The 24,189-nt window shown below is 41.7% G+C and overlaps 1 protein-coding gene across 14 annotated transcripts in view; it reads right to left on the bottom strand.

The window, feature by feature from the left end:
* Nucleotides 1–24,189, bottom strand: part of TENM1 (teneurin transmembrane protein 1) — a 372,670-nt gene that overhangs the window by 139,084 nt on the left and 209,397 nt on the right. For 9 of the 14 annotated variants that reach the window (XM_083423250.1, XM_083423251.1, XM_083423261.1 and 6 more), the window contains 5 exons: nt 21,482–21,687; nt 19,025–19,235; nt 17,786–17,887; nt 16,245–16,439; nt 12,146–12,346 (listed from right to left, as the gene is read on the bottom strand). In XM_083423250.1, the coding sequence (XP_083279376.1) occupies nt 12,146–12,346; nt 16,245–16,439; nt 17,786–17,887; nt 19,025–19,235; nt 21,482–21,687 (915 nt within the window). The remainder of the gene's footprint in view (nt 1–12,145; nt 12,347–16,244; nt 16,440–17,785; nt 17,888–19,024; nt 19,236–21,481; nt 21,688–24,189) is intronic. The other 5 variants (XM_083423260.1, XM_083423252.1, XM_083423263.1 and 2 more) reach the window with 1 other exon arrangement.

Below are 24,189 nucleotides of genomic sequence, written 5' to 3'. Positions count from 1 at the left end.
TTCTCAAACATACACACATACACAATTGCACAATATACCATATATAATTCCACAATCCTTTGGACCACACTTCTAATATAGCACCCAGCTCATTGGACCTAGGAAACACATAGGGAAGGTTCGGGAGGGATTACTTTGAAGCAATAATAAATCCAAAGGATAAAAGCTTTATTGCCTGACAGTTTTGAATCCACTAGGAGGTTATTTTCAGAAGGGTTGAGAAGGTGAGCTTGTAAAGATCCCTGGGTCCCAGTGCAACTCTGGATTTCTCTTCGGAATCCCTAAATAGGTCTGAGCCTAGAAAATAATAACTCAAAACTAAAGCTACCAGCCAAATCCTCTTTATTCCGTCACTCAGAAAATAAATGCATGATAATATGGGCTTCCACATTCTTGAATCTGTAGGATGAGTACAAGGCAATTTGGTTATCAGGAAACTGGCTGTTCCGATTGTCATACCAGGGAGTGCAAACATCATTATCTTCCATGATGTGAATTATTGTTCTTATGGTCCTAGCATTTAGCTGTGTTCCAGAGATGAAAAGAAGTCTCTTTTTTTCTTGCACCTACCTAGGTTTTGGTTTTTTCGTTATTATTATTAGTAGTAGTATTGGGAGGTGTTTTTTTTAACTTATTCACAAACGATCTCATTAGGAATGAGTAGTGAGGTAGCCAAGAGTGTTGGCAATGCTAAATTGTTCATGGACGTTAAAATAAAATAGGTTGTGAAGAGCTCCAGAAAGGATGTTTCCAAACTGAGTGAATGGGTGGTAAAATGGGAAATGCAGTTCAATGTAAACAAATGTAAACTGGTGCATGTTGAGACAAAAACTATATTTTAATCTCACATATACACTTAGGGGGTCTGAACTAGAGGTGATGAGCCAGGAATGAGACCTTGAGGCCATAGTAGATAGTTCAATGAAGATGTGTGGTAGTTGTGAAAAAGGCAAATTCTATTTCAGTGATCATTAGGGGGGTGAGGAACTGAAAATAAAACTGATATCATAATTCTGTTATACAAATCTAAGGTGTGACTGCATTTGGAATACTGTGTGTAGTTTTGGACACTTCAACTCAAAAAGTATATTGTAGAGTTGGAAAAGGTTCATAAAAGGGCAACCAAGATGATCAAGGGGGTGGAGTGACTGCCCCATGAAGAATGGTTGCAATGCATGGGACTTTCTAGATTAGAAAAAAAAAAGGCGAGTAAAAGGTTAAATGACAGAATCTTTTAAAATTATGCATGGTCGGGATACAGAAAAGTTTTTCCTCCCACTTTCATAAAACTAGAATCAAATCAAGCTGAATGTTGAAAGATTCAGGACAGATAAAATGAAGTACTTCAATAATAATTAAATTTTATTATTTGCTTTTTTTTGCCAACCCAAAGCAATTTACAATATTTTAAGCAAACACACACACACACACACACACACACACACACACCAGCATAAAAAAATCTAAAAGACAATTCTATTTAAACAGGCCACCCATGCAAATTAAAACACGCCACCCATGCAAAAATGCCCAAGGGCTAACCAAAAAGTACTGTATTGGCCGGGAATCTCAAGATATATAACGATGGTGCCAGGCGAGTCTCCCTGGGGAGGGCATTCCACAAGCAGGGAGCCACCACTGAAAAAGCCTGTTCTCATGTTGCCACCCTCATGACCACCCACAGTGGGAACATATGAAAATGGGCCTCCATTTACGATGGCAGGGTCTAGTTGGGTTCATATGGTGAGAGATGGTCCTAAAGGTAGTTTAATTGATTAACAGAACATAAATCAATGTATTAAATCCTATGCACTTGTTTGAGAGTAAGCCTGGTTGAACTCTATGGTACTTACTTTTCAGCAGGCATGCATAGGACCACACTATTGTAAGTATTATTTATTAAAATTCTATACCACCCTTCATCCAAGGATCACAGGGCAATTTGCAATATAAAATCTATCTTACTGACTTAAAAGGCTGTTGCATAGTATTTCCTGTGGCAAAGTCTCACTGAGGATCCAGAGGGCAGTACACCAAGACAGAAGGAGCAATACAACTGCTGTCTCTAACCAAGGGCCAGAGGGAAAAGAGAAACCCTTGACAGCCTGTAACTTTGATTTCCCTGTTGTTGTTGAGCAGCTGCATCAGGGACAAATATAAAAATAGCTACCATCGACATCATCACACCCCACCTTTCACTTCTCACTGGAAGAAGTCTCTGACATACCACTGTTATATGTGGATAATTTGCATTATTTCCCCTATATGAAAAAGGAGGTGAGAAGATCCAAGTAATTTTAGCTCAATTAATTTCTTGGATGTTGGATCTAATCATATTCCATAAATTTATTAAACAAATTAGAAGACTGAGTTATCAAAGGTCTCAGAAATTACGTATGCCATATTTTGTAGATTAAAAGGCAGGCTTAAATTCAAATTATGGCTGAACTGAGCCCCCATCTGCAATATACATTTAAAGCAACATCATACAATTTTAATAGTCCCAAATAATTATGGGAAGTGTAGTTAGTAAATGGTAAATTGTAAGGAGACCCCTATTCCTCTCACACAGTTACAATTTCCAGAGTTCCGCGGGAAGAGGGATTGACTGTTGAACTGCTCTGAGAACTGGAGTTTTGTGAGGGGCACAGGGGGCTCCTAACAACCCTCAGCACACTTAACAAACTACAGTTCCCAGGATTCTTTGGGGGATGCGATGGCTGTTTAATGTGGTATGATACTTATTTAAATGTGCAGTGAAGGGTCTCACACTAAAAAGCCTTCAGAAGTAATTCTGCAGATCAAGATCTCTGAGAATAATTTTAGACTGATATTTTGAAATTTATTTATTTGGAAGAAAATATAGACTTCTTAATCAAAAGCACCTGTCTCAAGTGGGATATACGATGCTCAATAAAATACAGATAAAATAAAGAAAAACTATTGTAAAAGTATGCCTAAAATAATCTTAGATATCCAGGTATAACATGGCATGGTATGAGGAAGATAATCTGACATAAAACAGAAGACATGTCTTGCTGCAGCATCAGGCCAAAGACTTCTCTAGTCCAGCAATCTTTTTCGACAAATGCTGAAGATGTAACTCTTTATCCTGGCTGTTGACACTTCTGTGGTATATTTTTAGGGCTCATCTTATTTTTGGTTATTCTAAGTTGTTTTAAACTATCTAATGTTGTGTTTTAATGGTTGTAGCCCACCCTAGAACCTTACGGTGAAGAGCAGGTAATAAATTGCAATAATACAAAGGAGGAGGAGGGAGATTTGGTGTGAGCAAGCAAGCTTTGAGTTGAAGGGTGAGTGACTGAAATGTGAAGATTGCTTTTACTCAATGGAGGATTCCCACACAATGTAGAACCTGATTTCCCAAGGTTCTGCATCATATAAGGAGCTTCTATGAGTACCAGAATCCCACTGCTTCAGAATGTTGCTCTTGAAATCATGGAGAGCAATGAGGATGCAGCTAGCAAGCTCATATTGTTTCTTCACAATGACTGTGCTGTATTTCTGAATTTGGACAATGCTTGCATAGGGGTTTTGTCTGCAAATAATATTACAATGAAATTACAAGAAATTCATTGTTTCTGTCCTAGGCTGCAAATTATATGACTGCTGTAGTGTTACTCCATAAATCATAGGATTACATGAAGCTGCCATATGCTGAGTCAGATTACTGTCTACACTGACTGGCAGCAACTCTCCAGGGTTTCAGACAGGAGTCTGTCCCTGTTGTCCCTGGAGATGCCGAGGATTGACCCAGTGACCTTATGCAGAACCAGGGAGCCCTGCAGAACACCCTCCCACCAGATGTCAAAGAGAAAAACAACTACAGTGGTACCTCGGGTTAAGTACTTAATTCGTTCCGGAGGTCCGTTATTAACCTGGAACTGTTCTTAACTTGAAGCACCACTTTAGCTAATGGAGCTTCCTGCTGCCACCGCGCCGCTGGAGCCCGATTTCTGTTCTTATCCTGAAGCAAAGTTCTTAACCTGAAGCACTATTTCTGGGTTAGCGGAGTCTGTAACCTGAAGCGTATGTAACCAGAGGTACCACTGTACCAGACTTTTAGAAGACATCTGAAGGCACCCTTGTTTAGGGAAGCTTTTAATGTTTAATAGGTTTTTGTATTTTAATATTCTGTTGGAAGCCGCCCAGAAACCCAGCCAGATGGGCGGGGTATAAATGAATGAATGAATAAATAATAACAATAATAATAATAATAATAATGCAAAGCATACGCTGTACCACTAAGCTATGGTAAAAAGGTAAAGGTAAAGGTACCCCTGCCCGTACGGGCCAGTCGTGTCCGACTCTAGGGTTGTGCGCCCATCTCACTTAAGAGGCCGGGGGCCAGCGCTGTCCGCAGACACTTCCGGGTCATGTGGCCAGCATGACATCGCTGCTCTGGCGAGCCGGCACCAGAGCAGCACACGGAAATGCCGTTTACCTTCCCGCTATAAAGCGGTACCTATTTATCTACTTGCACTTAAGGGTGCTTTCGAACTGCTAGGTGGGCAGGAGCTGGGACCGAAAGACGGGCGCTCACCCCGCCGCGGGGATTCAAACCGCCGACCATGCGATCGGCAAGCCCTAGGCGCTGAGGTTTTACTAAGCTATGGCCCTTCCCCTACAAAGGGATTGCGAAGTCCACCAATTAGCTCACCCTCAATCTTTGCAAACTTTGCATACTACCTGTGCACGCAGGTAGTATGCAAATACTCCTGAGCACATGCATCCATGTGCTACATATATAGAAAGAATGGAGCACACATATAGGAATTGTCATATATCCATGTATGTGGGCTTATTCCAACATAGGGACCTTGAGTACATGGAAGTCAAGGGCAGGACCAGCAGCAGGCATGACTCTGGCCCACCATTCAGACATTGATTTCTACATGGATGAAAGTGAGAAGATGGTGCAAACAGGAAAGTTATTGCCTTGCCTCAAAGGACCGATGCCTCGTGAATTATTGACTGTGAAAGCCTGTGAGAAACATTTTATATTTGCACACTATATTTTGGGGCTTCAGAGCAAGTGTAGCTGCAATAGACAGATATGGATAGAGAGAGTTATTTAGTTCTCAAGCTGCACCCCAGTCTCAAAGTCATGAGCCCAAGAAAGATAATGAAACTAAGACAGGAACATAGAGGGGGTGTGAAAAGCCACGTCTTTTTGCACCAGTCCTAATCTCCCAAGAGTGGCAAGAAACGATGAACCTGAAATAATGAAAGGAGTGGCTTCAAGCTTTTAAAATGCCCAAGAATGGCCTTTCCCAAGCTATGTTTCCTGCAAAAATAGACTTAATTTGGAATGGAGATCACGGTTGCAATTTGAAAGATAAAAGGCAATATAAAAGGGGGCGGGGAAATAGCCTATGTCTGCAGAGAATCATCAGTCTGTTTCTTAGCTCCCTTAATGCTACAGGTCTAGCCAGTGATACTGGAACTGAAATTATTTTGCCTCTGGCAAGTCTAATGGGTCACTATATACAATTTCTGCCTGTGTCATTAGCATGACAGGAAGATTTAATTGATTGAATGATAGATTAATTCCTTAAAGCTTTAAATTGAGTAATTAATAGAGGCAATTTGAATTGATTAGGGCTCTGAGTAAAGGGCAAACTTGTTTATTTCTTGAGACTATTTTGGTCTTTGTGTTTCACTTAACAGTGAATAAGACAGGATATATTAAAGATAGCCTTTGCTTCTAAAAGTGGTACCTTCTGTTGATTAAACTGTCAGTGATAGTGACTGAAAGGTGCTATTGAAGTTTTGGTAATTCACATATTTATTTCAATTTAATTGATCAAACTGAAGATGGTGATTCAACTGAAGTTTTAGTTGAGGGGTCAGTGGGCACAGCTCATCTATTGATTAAAACTCAAACCCCTTAAATGCTATAAACACACTATGTAAATAAAATATGTCCAAGAAAGCTTCTTTGTGCAATTCAAGTTCATTTCCAATACTTCTTTTTTTTAAAAAAAAAGTTACACTGCACTTAACCTGACAGACAATTTTCACGACACTTCTGTAAGTGCAATCTAAAATAATGAAGTCTGTTTTGATTTAAAATGTCAGTTTTGAGGGCTGGTAGAAGAAAATTCCCCGCCTTGACAGCAACAGATGATTGTTTATTAACTGAATAATAGTTGTACGGCCAAAATAGCAATTTCATGTACAAACAATATTATTTTTTAAATGTTTGAACAAAACCCATTATCATAAGCAATTTTTTTTTCAGCACAGACGACACAACTATAATAAATATATAAATGAAGGCATGATATAAAAGGCGCTGACAGCTATGTAATTTTATACCAGGCTTCTTTCTGTTTTTAGGTGTCATAAATAGCAATACTTCTTTCCTTATTGCTCTCTATTTATCTCTGTAGAAAATGTATTAATGTAACAGACTGTAATCAAACAACAGAAGTGTGTCATAGCACAAACCACCACCCATAGGGGTCTGGACTATACAAACGAAAAGCAGGTATACAGACAAGACTGACATTCTCAGTAAATTCTAAATAAATATATTCGTGACTCTATCATTATGGCACACTGTTGTTGTAACATCAACATTTTTGAGATTTGGCATTTATATTTTGTTGCCTGGGAAAGATCACCTTTATTAAGAAGTAGATTTCTATGGTTGTTAGGGAGGCTGCCCAATGCATTTTGGCACCTGAGGTGGACTCCAAAATGGTTCCTCCCCCACCACTAGAGGAAATATCTTCATCATGAACAAGAAGGGAAGAAAGATTGACATCAGGATCTGCTGACCTGGTGGCTCCTGCCACCTGAGGCAGCCACCTCACCTTGCCTCATGTGTGGGCTGGCCTGGGAACTGTGATGCTCAGTTTGTATGTTCTGCCATCTCCCTTGCAGTGCTGATATAATGTAGTGCTTTGACATGCTAATTATTGAGCAGTTCAGCCATTATTTAGAGATATTTAGGCCTGCCGCATTGAGGGTGAGGCCCAGGAGTGTAAGGCAGAAATGAAGATGGCAGAGGCACTTCTATCAGCCCCAGGTCCTATTTTTAAAAATGTAAAAGTTACAGGGATGCTAGAGTCAGCAGTGGGGCAGCCTCTGGGACCCTAGCATTTGCCTGACCATGACACTGGGCCTGTTTCAAAGAATAATGATCCTATCTCTTGCTGAATAATAATTGTACTCTTGTCTTTTCACAATATGTCTGTGCTGTATCCTTAGGGAAATTTAGTTCATTTTATATCTTTAAAAATTCATTATAAATTATATTTTCAAAGAACGGGGGCGGGGGGGGGGAGAGAATCTTCTCAAAGTTGATTTCTGTTCCAACACGTTTGTACAAGAAGTACACATTTAAGTCATGCTGTTCCAGAATTCTTTCACAAACATTCTGAATGACAATAAATTCTATATCAATAGGACAAAAACTGACTTTGAATAATTTTTGGTTCGGTATCTCCCCGCCCCCCAGAAGATAAATAAATTGGTCATCCATACATTCATTTAAGGAGCCTTGAAATTCACTTTGGATTATTATTTTAAATACTTAAGTCACCAAAAGACCTATGAAGCATTTTTCTCATTAAGCATGTTCTCCTTCATGGAGAGCACGTGTTGCAGTGGGGTCTGACAGGCCACCCCTCTGTTGCTGGGCAGGATCGTTTAGATGGCCATTGGCAGTGATTGGGCTGTTTGGGTTACTGGGGAAATTTTCATGTTGCCAATTTGTGGGATGGATCAAGGGTTTTATATACTGAGCACGCAGCATTGAGCGTTCTATTTTGCTGCGGGCACTGGATCACCCGCCTACCCGCCCTAATTTAGGGCTCTTGCATTTGACCTTGCTATGCCTGTCATGGGGTCATCTGCTTTTGGGGCAGGGGCCTGGTAAGAATTTTGTCTGATTGGCTGGTGTCATTTGGTTTTTGCCTACTGCGTAGCAAATCGTCACAACTTGTAAGGTTGTGATTAGGCATTGGTTAATTTTTGGTTGGTGGAGGGGATGTGGTTGGCAGTGCCTGCCCCTCCAATGCTGCTGCTGCAAGGGAATTCCGTTAAAGGAATCCAGGGGCTTGCCATGCTTTCGTCCGAATCCCTGGTGTGGGGCTTGGGCTACGCAAGCCCCTGGGAGCATTTGGGGAGAGGTGAAGGTCTGATGCCCAGCTCTATTCCCCCCCCCCCCAAATATTGTTTTTCCTTACTGGTTTTCGCTGGAATTCAGGAAGTCAGTTCTGTCCCTGGGCGGGGACAGATTATCATAACCAATGCCTAAGCAACCACTCACATTTATGTAGTTTAATAAAGTTGTGACCAAAATTATGCCAAAAACCTTAAACAAAAATTCTGTGTGAATTGTGATTTATTTGGGGATGGCTTGGGTACCTCGACACGTTCACTAAGTTTTTACATTTATAATATATAAAACTAAAGCCAAAGCTAAACACTTCATCATTCTGATTCATATAATTCCCACACTGAAGGAGGATACATCAACCAGAATATGCGTTAAGTTACAGATCTTCATTTTATGTATGAAGAAAATCATAAAATTATCTACACAGGCATTTTATAAATGTTCACGTTCAAATACAAAACCATGGGCCACAACTCTACATTTTTAAACAGTATCTTCATAATTTTTTTGTATCTTTCGAACAGATTATTTTGAATGAAGATCGGCAATTTATAAAGCCCAATCTTCTCCAAACATCAGTCATTAGCAATTTTTCTAGCCAATGCCAATTATTGAACAAAGGCTAGATAAAGAGAATAATTCACCCAGGAGGCTTGCCTGGCACCATCATTATATACCTTCAGGCACCAGACAAAAACGTTCGAAACTAGGCCTTTGGCCTTTAATTATATGAGGCCTTTTAGAAGTGGGTGGGATTTTTTAATGTATTTCTCTTTCTTCCTGGTTTTAATGCATCTATGTAGGGTTACTGCCTGTTTCTTTGTAAATTACTTTGGGTTACCCTGTGCAAGCGGTTGACAAATTTAATAAATAAAAACAAAATGAAAAGTTAAAATAAATTTTCAGAAATGAAAATGATCAAAACTTAAAATGTAAAGTTCCCTGTGTCATTTAAAGTTAACAGTCCCCTTGGCAGTCAACAAGGTTTTCGTCAAAAAGCGTCAACTTTCTCAAAGCTACCGTGTATGTCGGTAACAAGCTTCATTGGCCAGCAGCTCTTCAATTTTAAAATTGTCTGAGTGTACTTCTAGAATATTCTGAAAAGAGGAAAGGAATCCACCCCTAGGGGTGTTAATAAAGGACAATACAGAATATAGTGCATGATACCTTCAGCCCAGCCTGATCTGCATACAGACAGACAATCTGTAGAGGCAGGCCTTAAATTACTGGTCAGATACTCTGAGGGCATATTTGGAAATCTAATCTAGGTAAATATGGGGGTGGGAGAGAGAGTTAATTCTCCCAGTGTGCTTAAATGATGTAGCCTGGGGAAAGCACACCGATCTAGGCATAATAATATCTCAATAAAATATATTTCCAAATTAATTGCATTTTCAGGGTGATTTAAATAACAGACTTTCCTGCTTGTCCCACAGGAAACCACTAGCAGTCTCCCATATGGCTACTTGTTACCCTACAAACATCTCAAGTAAAAAGTTGAGTTTGTTTTGATTTAAATACGTTTTAGACATTATTCCTACACTGTGCCTAATTGCCTTATCACTTCATTTGGTTTAGAAAGTTTGTTGAGACTGTCTTTTAAAAAAAATGTTCTGGAGGTTAAAGGACTGGATGATTGCTAGGGTGGGGCTGAAGAGACCCATTGGGTGGTAATGGTGAAGTTTAACTGGTTTTTAACTGGTTTGGTTGCCTTCCTCCCCTCTCATGGTGCAGGCCCTTACAGTGCCATCACAGTGCACAATTGTGGAAAACAAAAATGCAGAACACTGTTGCTACCTGCCCCAGCCAAGGTTTCTCCTGCACAGGAGGGCTACACTGATGTAGACAGGGTTGCCATATGTACACTTTTTCCAGGACATCTCCTCTTTTTCATGGGTATGTAAAATGAGAGTTGTCATAGCAATCCATAGTTAAAAGGTAAGGGGACCCTTGACCATTAGGTCCAGCCGTGACAGACTGGGGTTGTGTGCTCATCTTGCTCTATAGGCCGAGGGAGCCAGTGTTTGTCCGCAGACAGCTCCCGGGTCATGTGGCTAGCATGACTAAGCCACTTCACACGGAGCAGCACACGGAAACACCGTTTACCTTCCCACCAGAGTGGTACCTATTTATCTACTTGCACTTTAATGTGCTTTCGAACTGCTAGGTTGGCAGGAGCAGGGACTGAGCAACGGGTGCTCACCCCGTCGTGTAGAAGTCAGCAAATGTGTCTTCTTTTTTGTTCTTTGAAATATGGCAACTCTAATGCTGTAGGAGGTGGTTCACTTGTGGATGGCCTCATCCAACCTTGCTATGTGCCAACATATGAATACCCTAGAGGAGGGAGATGGGACAATTTAGAGTGCCATAGGACTGGTCCAAGACATTTTGGCACCTGAGGCGAACTGCAAAATGGCATCTTGCCACCAGGGAAGAAGGAGTGAGTGAAGATCCTCATTGGGAACAAGGGGAGGGGGGGTCAAATCAACCTTATATGATGGTTGAACTGGGAGTCAAAGGTCATCATGGGGGTGAAAGTTGCCTGCTCTGAATCACAATGGCTGGGTGGGTGGAGAGCCCAGGATATCCCACCGGGCAATCCCCACCATTTCCTTCTGGTGGAAGGAGACCAGCAGTGTCTCCTATTCACCAAGAGGCCACTGTGGAGGTGACAATGGGGTGCAAGTGGGCTGCTGAGGAGGTAGCAGGTCCAACCTCCCAGTAACATGCTGCCATTGCAGCAGGCAATGCAATCCTTGTAGGCCAGATCTACTGCCCCTGTGAATCCCGCTGCCCAAGGCAGTTCCCTCACTTTGCATCATGGGTGGGCCAGCCCTGATGTGAATACTTTTGCATGCTGCTCTCCACATGCAGAGAGAAGAAGAACTTTGCCTTTGATTTTTTAGAAGTTTAGAAAGGGAAAAACCATCAGTGGATAAACCACTGTAAGTTTGGCCACATATTTTCTTTGTATAGCTTGAGTAAAAATAATGCTGCATTTCAGGGTGAAAGGTAAGATGCATTACTTGCTATTACACTGTTCAGTCAATGTTGCCATTGTGGAACAACAACATCAAGTTCTCAAAAGGGGGGGGGGGGCATTGAATAAAGGCTATAATCCAGCATAGTAATCACAGACCGCCCCTCGCTTTAGAAATCAATATAAAGTGCAGACAAGTTGATTAGAGAGGTGCGGAAGTTTACAGGCAAAAGTACAACTCAAATCAGTAAGGAAAACTTTTTTAAAATGCAGTTTGCTTGCATATAGGTAATTAGTTTTAGGTTTTACTCTCATGACTTCCTTAATGAAATCAAAAGCAGCAGAGAAGAGTCTTTTCTAATTAAAAGCAGTCAATATTATAATTATTTCCCATTCTTATTTCCTATTCTAGGGGAAGGGAACACTCTTCAAGCTAGCAGATGCTCTGTAAGATGGAGGACTCTCAGGGTTTAACTAAATATTATGAAAGGTGTGGCATGCAATGGTGACAGCCGTTTCATAAGTTAAAATGGTAACACTCTGCCACTTTCATAGCAAACACATCTTCTGCAGAATGTCCAACAGCCAATGTCTGACTGATCAAAGCACCAGGTGATTTTTTGAAAAAGAAGAAGCTCCTCTTTTTCAAAGGGAGTGTGGTATTCCAAAGAGCATTTGAAAATTGAATTTGGAAATAGTGCCCTATCCTTAGTTGTGAGGATAAAAAGCAGCTCTGGATTGCTTGGGAAACCATCTACATTATACTCATTCTATCATGCTCTGCACCTTCTCTTGTCTTCTGTTTTTTCCTGGAAATATTTGCTTCCTCTAGCTTGAAGATATGGTTAAGTCTTTTCTCACAAAGCACATTGAGTTTTAGTTTATATCGTATTCTGCTGTACCCCAAACTGTAATGGAGACAAAATTTGACATACACACACCCTCCACACACCAAGCCTTTATTCTTTTCTGAAACCAAGTCAAATCATTAGAAGGATATTTTGTCTACCTACCTGTTGAGCAGTCAGAACCTGTCCACTTTGGGTCACAGTTGCATACTCCAGTATCCAAAAGAAAACTGCCATGACCTGAACACTGTTCTTGGCAGATAGGGAGTGATGTTTCACAGCTGACTCCTCCCCAACCCATGGAACAATGACATTCTCCTTGAACACAGACTCCATGGCCAGAACACATAGGATCTAAACAGTCCTCTGAGGAGTAAAGGAAGGAGATAACAGCATTCAGCACCGAAAGCAGAAAACTGTTAAGAACATAAATCAGTGTAAACATTTGTTTAAACTGAGGGCCACATTTCCTACTGGGAAACCTTCCAGGGGCCATATGATAGTCGTAGGTGGGGTCAGAGGAAAAGGTGGGTGGAGCAACAGAGGTAAATTTAGTCCTGAAAAGCAGTAAAGTTTCTGCATACTCTCACATACCACTCAATACAGTGAACCAAGAGGCATTATCAGAGTTTAAGGACACATTCCAGCCAGGCAAAAACTCAAGAGAGTGCAAAACAGGGCCAGTGAGGGATGAGGCCAGGGGAGAAGTAAAGTGGCTAGGCAAAGGGTGTGTTGTGGGAAGATTCCTAAGTCCCAGATAGAGAATCTTAGAGGACCACATTTGGCCCCTGGGCCTGGGGCTCCTTCCTTCTGACATGCATAAACAAAAGGTGTGTTTTAGGGCAGATTTCACATGTTATTTCTCTTAATGGGATTAGCTTTATTAGGTGAAAGGTCAATTCGCACTTTACATCAACCCATGCTTATTGTGCTGTCTTGACTATGAGACGTCCAAACAGCACAACGGATGCCTGCAGACAACTTAGTCAAGTAGCAAGTTAGCAGAGAGGGTTAGAGTGGAATTCCAGCATCAAAGATACTTCCAAACAACTGACACCACAAAACTAACTGGTGCCTTTTACCTTAAAGTCAGTTTACCCTTTCCCAATGCTTTTCTCCCTTCCTGAAGAGTGGAGAACCTTAAGGGGATCATTTTCTGGCCTAGAGTCTACCACTGCACTGCTTATCCATCAGTTCTTATCGTATGTGCAGTGGTACCTCGGGTTAAGAACTTAATTTGTTCCAGAGGTCTGTTCTTAACCTGAAACTGTTCTTAACCTGAAGCACCACTTTAGCTAATGGGGCCTCCTGCTGCTGCTGCGCCGCCAGAGCACGATTTCTGTTCTCATCCTGAAGCAAAGTTCTTAATCCGAGGTACTACTTCTGGGTTAGCGGAGTCTGTAACCTGAAGCATATGTAACCTGAAGTGTATGTAACCCGAGGTACCACTGTACTGCCAAGATTGCAGAGCGGCCATTAGGAAGCTTTGGGCTTTAAGCATAGAGAGAGCCATGCCCCATAGGAAATGTTACTTGGGGCTCCTGGCACCTCTACTACTTGTGCTGCAAGTCCTATTGATCTAGTTGGGTCTTCAGGTTGGTGCCACCACAGACGTGCGGAATCTATAGATCAGATCCCAAATTATGATGTGAGCTTCCAAATGCAGTTAAGAGTTGCTCATCTGCTTTCATTTCCTATCCATTGAGAATTCTTGTTTCGGTGGTGCACAGACCTCTGGAACAATGGTTATAATTATGTGTCAGGGCCATACAGGGTCAATTTAGAGGGCCAGGGGTCAGCTCAAGTAGAAGTCAAGGCCTAGAAAAGCATTTTGAGCCTAGAAGGATAAGAAGCTAATGTGTAGTCAGGGTCAGGAGCATTCCTATGGGGAAGGAAGGGAAGCAAGGTGTAGGTGGTTAGGGAAAGATCATAGCAGGGCCGTCTTAAGCATATCCGATGCCGTGGTGCAAAGATTCCCCCCTCCCATTTCCCAGAGTTGTCAACCTTTTTTAAGGGGGGGAACCCCAAAGTTGTTGCTTGCAATGGCTGTTGACCTTCTTTAGGAAAGGTTCCCCAGAGTTGTTGAACTTTTTAAAGTTTAGTTTAGTTGATTTGCTGACCATTATTTACCATATAAACAAACTCTAGTGGAGAGTTCTAGGAGGAGAGAAAGAAGCAGAAGAGATAAATTCATTTCTACAAACTGAGGTTTGAATGGGAAATTTAAAGCAGAAGAACGCTCTTTTGCAGAGGTGAGGGGCTAGGAGGCAGAATCGGAAGAGGAAGAAGCTTCAGCCGCCAAACAAAATCTCCAGTGGATCTGTGTTGGGAGGCAAGCTTTGCCTCCCTCCTCCAGGTCATTTTCACCAAACACATTATCAAATTCACCTCCGCAAAAGAGCGTTCTTCTGCTTTAAATGTCCCGTTCAAACCTCAGTTTGCAGAAATTTATCTCTTCTGCTTCTTTCTCTCCTAGATCTCTCTGCTAGCGGGAAGGTGGGGTGGGGTAGGGGAGAGAAGGCTGAAAGATTCTCCAGATCCAAAGGCGATCAGCTAGGATCACAAACTTTGTTCTCTCCCCCACCTCTTCCTCTCCAAGAGACAGTCGGTTCTATGCAGTCATATTATTCGTGATTTTTATTCTTTCTAAAAACCAGCCATCCAGCATAGCCACCCCAAATATTCCCAGTAAAAAAACAGAACATCGCCTTTGACGGACTTTGAGCTGGTGTAGAAAGGCGATGCTTGGGTAGGGGGCTGGGTGTTTGGTGGAGAAGAGGTGGATCCTCTGCGTGTCTTACTCGAAGGAAGCCCCCCAGGACTCCAGGGAGGCTCACTCTCAGGCAGGCATACAGAGGCGTAGCAGCCCTGGACAGGCTCCCTAAATAAAGACCTACCATTAAAATGTGATTACCTCCTTGGCGGTGCCCCCTTATTTTATTTTTATTTCTGAGAAGGGAGGCAGCTCCTGGGCGTCCCCATCTTCACAAGCTCCCTCTTCCGCATTCCCTTTGTGTGTGCCTGCGCCCGCCTGCCGATTTGTGTGACCGCGCCTGGGCCCGCCCGCTGGCGTCGGCTCCACTAATGAAATGCAGCACCTGGTGCCCTCCACAGCTTGGCACCCTGGCTCACCACGCCACTACATCGAATGGTAAAGATGGCCCTGGATCATAGTTCAATAGTAGAACATGCCCCTAGACCTATTTGTCTGAACCTTGGCAGCTTTCTTACTCTGGGTGCCTCTGCCATTTCCTGGTTTTTAAATTGATTTCCCAGAAAAAGAAAACAGTGGAGGGGATATGATTTTTACTTTCCTAACTTCAGTTTGCCCTTGTGGGACAATCGCTGAATCCATCTTCCTGAAATTCAGCAGGTGTTAATCCACTCTAGAAGGGCAACTTTTCATGATAATTTAATCCACTTGTGTAAAAAAAAAAGGGGGGGGGAGTTATAGCTTTTCAAAATAGATTCCCTATTGTGATCAATAGAGGCAAAAAAAAGAGCTTCAGATTTAACAGATCAAATTTGGAACCAAATAATAAATTGAACTAGAATGACACACAGCAGTTCTGAAACTTATCAGGCTGCTTCCAAATGCTAGATACACAACAAATTTTGTGATTGTGCACATCCTGGTATCTACCAACTTAAGGATATGACTGCCGTATGCACAAAATCAGTATCTATCAATTCACGCTTCCAACAACTGAGTTTACTTTGTAGATTCCATTCAGCTTTTGAGGTGCCATATACCATCTGCACATCAGTTTATATTGAGCTTCCTTTAGGGTTAAGGCATAAAGAGAATTTATCAGCCATTTCTAATATCCTTCTCCAAGCTTCTGTTGTTAAGACATGTCTAATTGATCTATGTCAGTACCACTACTGTAATCTCTCTGTAGCAGAGAAATAGGCTTTGACATTACAAATAAGGTTCTGTCATTCCTCTGAAAGATAAAGTATTATTGGTGGAGGTGGTAGAGGAAACAGGATTTTTTTGTGGGCATTGGATTTGCAGAGTGATGTGTTCTTAACTTTAAACTGTTGGCACTGCCTTTTGCTTAGTTGGACCAATGGACTATACAGTATTGCTTGCAATGGCTGGCAGTGGCTTTCCAGGATTCCAGATGAGGGTACTCACAACCCCACTTAGACATGCTTGGGATTGAACCTGGGACCGTCTGCATGCCAAGCATGTGTGGTCTACCTCTCAGCTACAGCTCCATTGAAAAGAAAGCAAGTAAGAGAAAGAAGAGGCACAAACCTTCTTCACATATCTCTCCTTTATATCCTGGGTCACAAATGCAGATTCCCATGATACACTTTCCATGGCCAAAGCAAGTGGGGTCAATGCACTGCTCTTCTGGAACGTCACACTCAGGGCCTTTCCACCCATTGCGACACAAGCAGTGGCCCTTTTCGTATTCTCCATTTCCACTACATAATACTGGGCAGGAGTCTGTAGAGAAGAAACATATTTGAGTGTTAATGATATATATAGGATTTGGTACTGCAGTAAAAGTGGTGGCACATTTACAAAGCTAAGCAGGGTCCAGTATGGTTTCAAATTGGATGAGTGTTGAGATTCCCGGACTGCAGGGGGTTTAGACTAGATGAACCCCTTCCAATTCTACAATTCTATTAGCCTATGATTCTCCCCCCACCCCACACTTTGTGGTACCAACACTTGGTATTCTTGAGCAGCAGCAGGAACCCCAAGAGGGCTCACCTCAGTTGGTGGCCCTGCTCCTTACTCCTATGGCAGGCTGATAGGTCTGAGAGCCACCTGCCACTGAAAATTGCCCTCAGTGTTCTGGAGCAACACTATTTGGAGCTGAGAGCCCATCTTGTTGAAGGCCCCCTCAAACCTTTTATCATCCGTTTTTCCTCTCAAATTTACCATCCATTTAGCGTACCTGCTTCAGCTTCTCACATTCTATTTCCTATCCAATCTTTTCATTTTATTCTCATTTCTGTTATTCCATAAGCTGGAATACTTTTTCTCTCTGTTAACAGTCTGGTCATGATGTGTATGCATCAGATACTTAGCTTGGCTTTGGGGAGTGCTCCTTATATTTATTATTTGGAGGTACCCTTTGCATGTGAAAGATCAGCCCACCATTTTTGGTATGCAGTCACTACTGTCTCAATGTCTGTTTGATAAAGATCTGATGCTGATGAGTGGAAGTTGAAGTGTCCACTATTCGCTTCAAAATCATGAAGGGTATATTATGAAGGATTTCTACCTCCATATCCCCTAGAGCAGGGGTCAGCAAACTTTTTCAGCAGGGTGCTGGTCCACTGTCCCTCAGACCTTGTGGGGGGCTGGACTATATTTTTTGGGGGGGAATGAACCCACAAATAGCCCAGAGATGCATTTTAAATAAAAGGACACATTCCACTCATGTAAAAACACACTGATTCACAGACCGTCCACGGGCCGAAATTAGAAGGCGATTGGGCCGGATCCGGCCCCTGGGCCTTAGTTTGCCTACCCACGCCCTAGAGCTACAGGAACAGAGGAAACAGCATATCAGGCAGGAAGTACAGAGCTGCTGCCAATGAGTCCAGCTAGTTGCATGTGACGCGACATGGGAGGAGGGGAAAATGCATAGAAACACCTGCATGGATCTAGGCTTGATTGAGAGTCAGGAATAAGTGACGCCTCCAGCACTTAAGCCTGAGCTGCTTCATTGCTGAAGCTCCAAGCTGAGAAAATTGATATTTGTTTGTTTGTTTGTTTGTTTGTTTGTTTGTTTATTTGTCTTTTCTTCTACTTCAAATATATAAATGAGAAATCCCTACCTCTTGCACAATCTGGACCAAGGAATCCTGGAAAACAGTGGCAGTGCCCAGAAATGCACTCTCCATTCCCATTGCAGTTAGTGGAGCAGTCATCCATGACTTCTGTTTATACAAAGAGAAAAGAAAAGCATAACAACAAAGTGAACAAACCACTTCTGAAACGAGAGGCAACCATGCAGCACAACCATTCAAGTGGTATTACTCAACCTTCAGATGAGTGGGGAACCAATTACATTCACTGTATTCATACACAACCTGAAATAAAACATCTGTTCAAACAACTTATTATGTATTAGGTTTGGCCTTGACAGTTTAGAACAATAGGTCTTTCATTCTGCAATACAATGTGAAGTTTTTATACTGAGAATTCATATTAAATTCCCTACTGTGTAAAGCATCTGAAGATTCTAAGTATTTATTAAGTAACCCCCATTGCACTTCAAATCTGTATCTTCTTTATTTCATGGTTTTGTTTAAAATAAGAGATTATTTTCGTTGAACATTCCAATGCCTGTCATTTGTATACTTCAGATAAACATCCTACTTCTGTAAGATTTAGCCCCGCCCCCCCAAAAAACTCATTTTGGGGCAATCACTGATGGAATTTGACCTGGAAAAGCAAATGTGCTCAAGATCACCAAACACACCACTCTGGTGCAATATTGTAAACATGAGTTTAATTTTTTAGGGGATTTACAGATTTGCCCTACAATGCAAACAGCTTTCTTCAAAAGTGCCAATCACATAAATGAATCCTGTAAAGCAACCAAGTGGTTCTTGATGGAGAATATTCTTGAAGAATACCCCTGATTTATAACATTTAACAGAAGGAATATCGTTTTTAAGGATTTTATTTTCCTTTAAAAAAATTGAAACTAGAATGAGTTTTAGATGTCACTCTGTTTTAGTTTTATGCTGGTTTTAATCTATGTGTTATAGCTTGTAAATAAAAAAGCAATCAGTAAGTTTAATATATAATAATAATTAATAATTTTCACCATTCATTTCAACAAGAAAAATCAGAATGTGGCTTTTAATGAGAATTCCCTCACCACCAATTTAGTTCAGCTTGTATTGTTTATGCTTCAGAACTGACCCACCCCAAAACAGCCCATGCTTCCTAGAATCCAGGAACCTATTTAATAATTATCATCATATATGTCAGATACAAGAAATGGCTCAATAATCTATGAAAGCCTTTATTAGAAAGAGGAGGAAGACAAAACCAAGTGGTCTTACCAATTGCCGTTGTCAACACTTGCACCTGCTCCATTTTCTTGCCATCATTGTAAAATGCCAAGTGCCAAGTTCCCTGGTCCATATATTCTATGAAACCAGTTTCTTGCAAGGACATTAAGATCAGATTCCTAGGAGCATGCTGAGATTCCTCAGAATGTCTTGATTCTGGCTTAATTAACTGTTTCCCATCCATCAGTTTCACAAAATCAAACTGAAACAGCAACAATAAAAAACATGATTAGATAGAAGCCTGTCTTTATATGCATGGTTGTGTGTGTGTTTTAACTGCTTTCTAAAACCAACATAGTTTTTTGTTCTGAATTTGGTTCCAAAACCATTATGTCCCCACTGCCCCTGATCAGTTTCCCCACAACTAGGTGCCTTCCAGACAGTGCTTTTTTTCTAGAAAAATAGGTGCTGGTACTCACCATGAAGTCGTTACAGTAAGTGTCACACTTTTTAACAACCAACAAAAGAGGTGTGGGTACTGCGTACCCTTGAGTGCCGCCTGGAAAAAGCACAGCTTCCAGGAATGGTTGGACTACAGCTCCCATCATTCCTGACCATTGGGCATGCTGGAAATGGCTGATGAGAGTTGCAATCCAAAGTATTTTGTGGGCAACAGATTGGGGGAGTGTTCACTAGGTAATTAAAAAGATATTTTAGTGTTCTCTGTAAATGCGACACCAATGATCTAACTGGAATCAAAGCATGGATGTAATTACAAGAACCTGAACAAGTGCTTTAACTGGCTGTCAGGTTTGTGCTCAAGCTGTAGGTAATTGCACTTAGCAAATAAGCAACACTCTTTCGGGTGAGCTTCTCAGCTTGCCATCAAACACAGAGATCTGAGTAAAGTAACACATCCCCATCTTTAGGGGGCAGCTACAGCTCAGCAACAGAGCCCATGCTTTCCATGCAGAAGGTCCCAGGTTCAATCCCAGGCATCACCAATCTCAAACAACCACCATGGTAAGATTCTTACCTGAGATCTTGAAGAGTAGACAGTGCTATGCTGGCAATTCCCCCTTCTCTCCCCCCACATACATAACACACCATGGCCAAGCAAAGATTCCAAGAAAAAGGCAAATAAGTGGAGGGACATATTAGAAGTTTATAAAATTATGCATGCTGTGGAAAAGTATGTAGGGAGAGTATTTTCCCCTTTCCCATTAGACCGTCTCTCCTGATGTAAACCATCTTGGACCCTGCACTCACCAGCTGAAGTTGTTCTTCGTGTGCCTCCTCCACAAGAAGTCTGGAGGGTGGGAACACAAGAACAGGCTTTTTTTGCAGTGGCTCCCAGTTTGTGAGTGCTCTCGCCAGGGAGGCTCGCCTGGCACCCTCATTACATATATTTAGGTGCCAGGCAAAAACTTTCCTCTTTCCCCAGGCCTTTGTTTAATTAGCCTATCTATGGCCTCTTAAACTGGTGGTTATTGTTTTTGTTTGTTACAGCAATCTGTGTATGTATCACACCAATCTCAACATTAAAACTTTTGGAAAGAATTCTTCTGCAAGTTCCTGTTCTTCTGCAACCTGGGAACAACGACTGTGTGGGACCAGAGTGGTAGTATGCAGTGCCCAGTTTCCTTTCAGTCCCACAGTCCTATTATTATGTACAAATAATGCCATTATGCATGGAACAGAGTTTGCAAAGTGGGGTCCATGACCCCATTAAGGATGAAAGAACACGCTCAGTAGACTGGACAATTCATGCATGAGGTAATTTTTTCTACGAGCAACTGGAAAACTGAGTAAATGTTGCAATAAGAGGCAAAGCCAAATCTTGTTCTTTCTGGAAGGACTTCCTCTAGCTATCAAAAAGTGGCTGTGCAGTGGTTAGGGCATGTATTTATGGCAGTACACCTCTGGGGAGAATATTCCATGTTCCTAAATGTAGAATCATAGAACTGTAGAGTTGGAAGGGACCCTGAGGGGTAATCTAGTCCAACACCCTGAAGTGCAGGATGTCAGTATTTCAGTGCTGTGCAGTTGGTACACTACACGCAGCCCTCATAGGTCTTTACAGCTCGCTCCCCCCAAATTTACCCCACTGCTGCTACCATTGGTTTTACAGCCACTGATTTTGCTTCTGTTGAATGCTTTCATTTCTATCACTCCAGCCTGCCAACAAACAGAGTAGTTCCTTTGTCACCTCTGCACCTTGTTTCTTGCAAGGGTTGGCAAATCAGGTTGCTGACATAAAAAAACAAACAAACAAACATTGTGGGACATCATCTATATGCTTGGTGACCTTTTGTGCTTTGTTCAAAAATAACAAAAAACTGAGAACTTTCTTCTCTTTGCCTAAATTGATAAAGGAATGTTTTTGTCGAGGGAGGTTAAGAAGGAAAGTTAACAGCAGTCAACTTAATAGTGAACACCATATATTTCTGAAATAGCTAACTTTTACAGTAAGTAAGTAAGTAAGTAAGTAAGTAAGTAAGTAAATACCTGTGTGTGAGTAGGGGGAATATTGCGTCTCCCATATATCCCGAAAAGTGAGTCCTTTGCCAGAGAAACATTAAATTTCAGGTACATTGGGTGATGGATCATAATCTGGAAACGCCAGAAGAGGCCTGGAAGAATGGCTTGAATCACTTGAACTCCAATTTCAATTTCCCCCGTGTCTATTGCCTGTCCTTTCTGAAACACTATTTCTCCAGAAACAAAGAAGAAGAAGAAAGAGTTTGCTGTCATTTAAAAAGAATGAAGAGAACAGTTTGAGGAACATGCTCAACTCTGTCCAAAAAGGTTTGAGGAACGTGCTCAACTATGCCCATCCCTTTAAGAATTTCTCAGAGGCATTCAGTGTATGCTGGGGAGAAGAGGACCAGAATCCCAAGTCCTCTCCAACTGCTTTTCCTATCATGCTTTCAACATTTGTCTGCGGACGGCCAAGCGAACCTAACAAAGTGGACAGTGTGGATCTAACAGAGAAGTCAAGAGAATGTTCTGTTGCTCCCCACCTCATTTTTTCATCAAATCTAAAATAACTCATATTCCTAAGCAGCTGAGCCTGTCAAGTGCCTGAAAGAGATGGATAAATATCTGGCTTAAATTAGCGTCAATTTGTGAACAGCTCCAAACAAGTCGTGGTTAAATTATTCCATCATCATCATTTATCATTAAAATGTACAAGCCTTTAAATATACACTGCTCTGTTATTTTTATATCTTGAATGGTACAGAAATTCTACGCCATTCGAATCTCTGAGCGCAGTGAAATTCCAGGGGTTCCAGGATCTCACCAAGAGTCCTTGTTTCCTTTTGGAAATGTGGCACAGCAGAGACTGTGGTGTCTTTAGGATATATGGTTTATTGACAAATATATACAACCTGAGCCTACAAAGCAGGGCTTTGCAGCATTACCGCCCCAATAGGACCTTGCTTCTCCCATAGGTGCAGCCTTGGATTCAAACAGACATCAAACATTGTGCTCTGCCTGCTGCTTTGGTTCTCTGTCACATAACTCCTAAGTCTACTCTAAGCTTCTAACTCACATTGCTCTATCTGTTGAGGGAGGGGCCCTACCCATTTGCCACCTAGTACTGATCCTCCTTTGATCATTGCTTTCTTAATGGCCCATTGCCTTTGTTTTCTTAATAGCTTATCACCCCAGGTTAATACCTCATCAGAAAACTAGCCTGGCTTATATTTTAAGACTAGCACTCATTTTAGCACACCAAGCCTTAATTAAATTCTAACACATGCTGAATCCAAGGATTATAGTGTTCTGGCACCCACAAACTCATAACACTATAATTAAGTAATGTCTATGGGCTGCCTACAGACTTGCAACCTAATAGACTTTGGACTGCAATTAAACCATAAGAAAAGCAGTAGCATTCATCATTCTTCAGCTTTAAAGACCTTTCAGATTTATTCATTTCCTTGGTTTGTTTATTTTAGAGCATTTGTAACCCAGTGCTCAGCCAAGAAGGCTTGCAGAATGGCTGGGATAAAATCAGTTAAAACAGGACAGTCCCTGCTCACAGAATCATAATCTAAAAGACATGATTCAAAGGGAGATACTGACTTGAAGCAAACTTTTTCAAGCCATTATCCATAACGTTAAGCAAAATGCAAAAACATATTTTCTTATGCTATTGCCATTAAGTATAAAGAGTCAATTGCATTGTTTTAGTACAATAACTCTAAGGTCAAGGGCAAAACAATGTGTTTATCAGTAATGGTAATGTTGGTCAGTGTTGACAGCCTTTAAATGAGATTGTAACTACCTTACTTTCTAAGATGAAAGTTTAAAGATCTGCTGTTCTGATGGGAGATGAAACAATATATTGTAGTATCAGGTGATATTATTCAGGCATGACATGATGCTGTTATGGAAATGGTTCCTTCTTAGCAGAACTGTCCATCATTCACCCACTTGCGGCAAGCCTTTCTACTCTATAATTGTAAAGTAAAATGCATAAATCTATGAGCTGGTTTACAGTATGTAATCGAAAGTCGCTTTATCTTCTTTACCATTTTACACACACTGCCCTATCGTAGGGCTAGCCCAGCTTGAGTTAAAAGAAGCCCCCATGAACCTCAGCATAAAGACACTCTGCACATCAGTTGCTATTGGTTGGGCTGATGGGTGCTCTTTGCCACATGCTACCTATTTCTCCTTCCTCAGGTCAAGCTCCCCCCACCAAAGCTCAGAAAGTTCCAACTCATTTCAAAGCAAGCTGTCCCCCTGCTCTGTTCTTCTTTATTGATTTACATTGCTGAGGCCCAGAATGAGGAAAAACTAAGTAAAGAACTGACCACCCATTACTGCTATATCAGAAAAGGGGTTGGTGCTGCTGTAGTCTAAACCACAGAGCTTCTTGGGCTTGCTGATCGGAAAGTCGGTGGTTCGAATCCCCATGATGGGGTGAGCTCCTGTTGCTCTGTCCTAGCTCTTGCCAAGCTAGCAGTTCGAAAGCATACTAGTGCAAGAAGATAAACAGGTACCGCTGTGGTGGGAAGGTAAACAGGGTTTCTGTGTGCTCTGGCTTTTGTCATTGACAGGGTTTCTGTGTGCTCTGGCTTTTGCCAGAAGCGGTTTAGTCATGCTGGCCACATGACCCGGAAAGCTGTCTGTGGACAAATGCCGGCTCTCTGAGCCTGAAAGCAGAGATGAGTGCCACACCCCGTAGTCAAGTTTGACTGGAA

This window comes from Podarcis tiliguerta (assembly GCF_965153285.1).
Source record: "Podarcis tiliguerta genome assembly, chromosome: Z".
NCBI classification, from domain to species: domain Eukaryota; kingdom Metazoa; phylum Chordata; class Lepidosauria; order Squamata; family Lacertidae; genus Podarcis; species Podarcis tiliguerta.
This window is presented reverse-complemented; position numbering and strand designations above follow the sequence as displayed.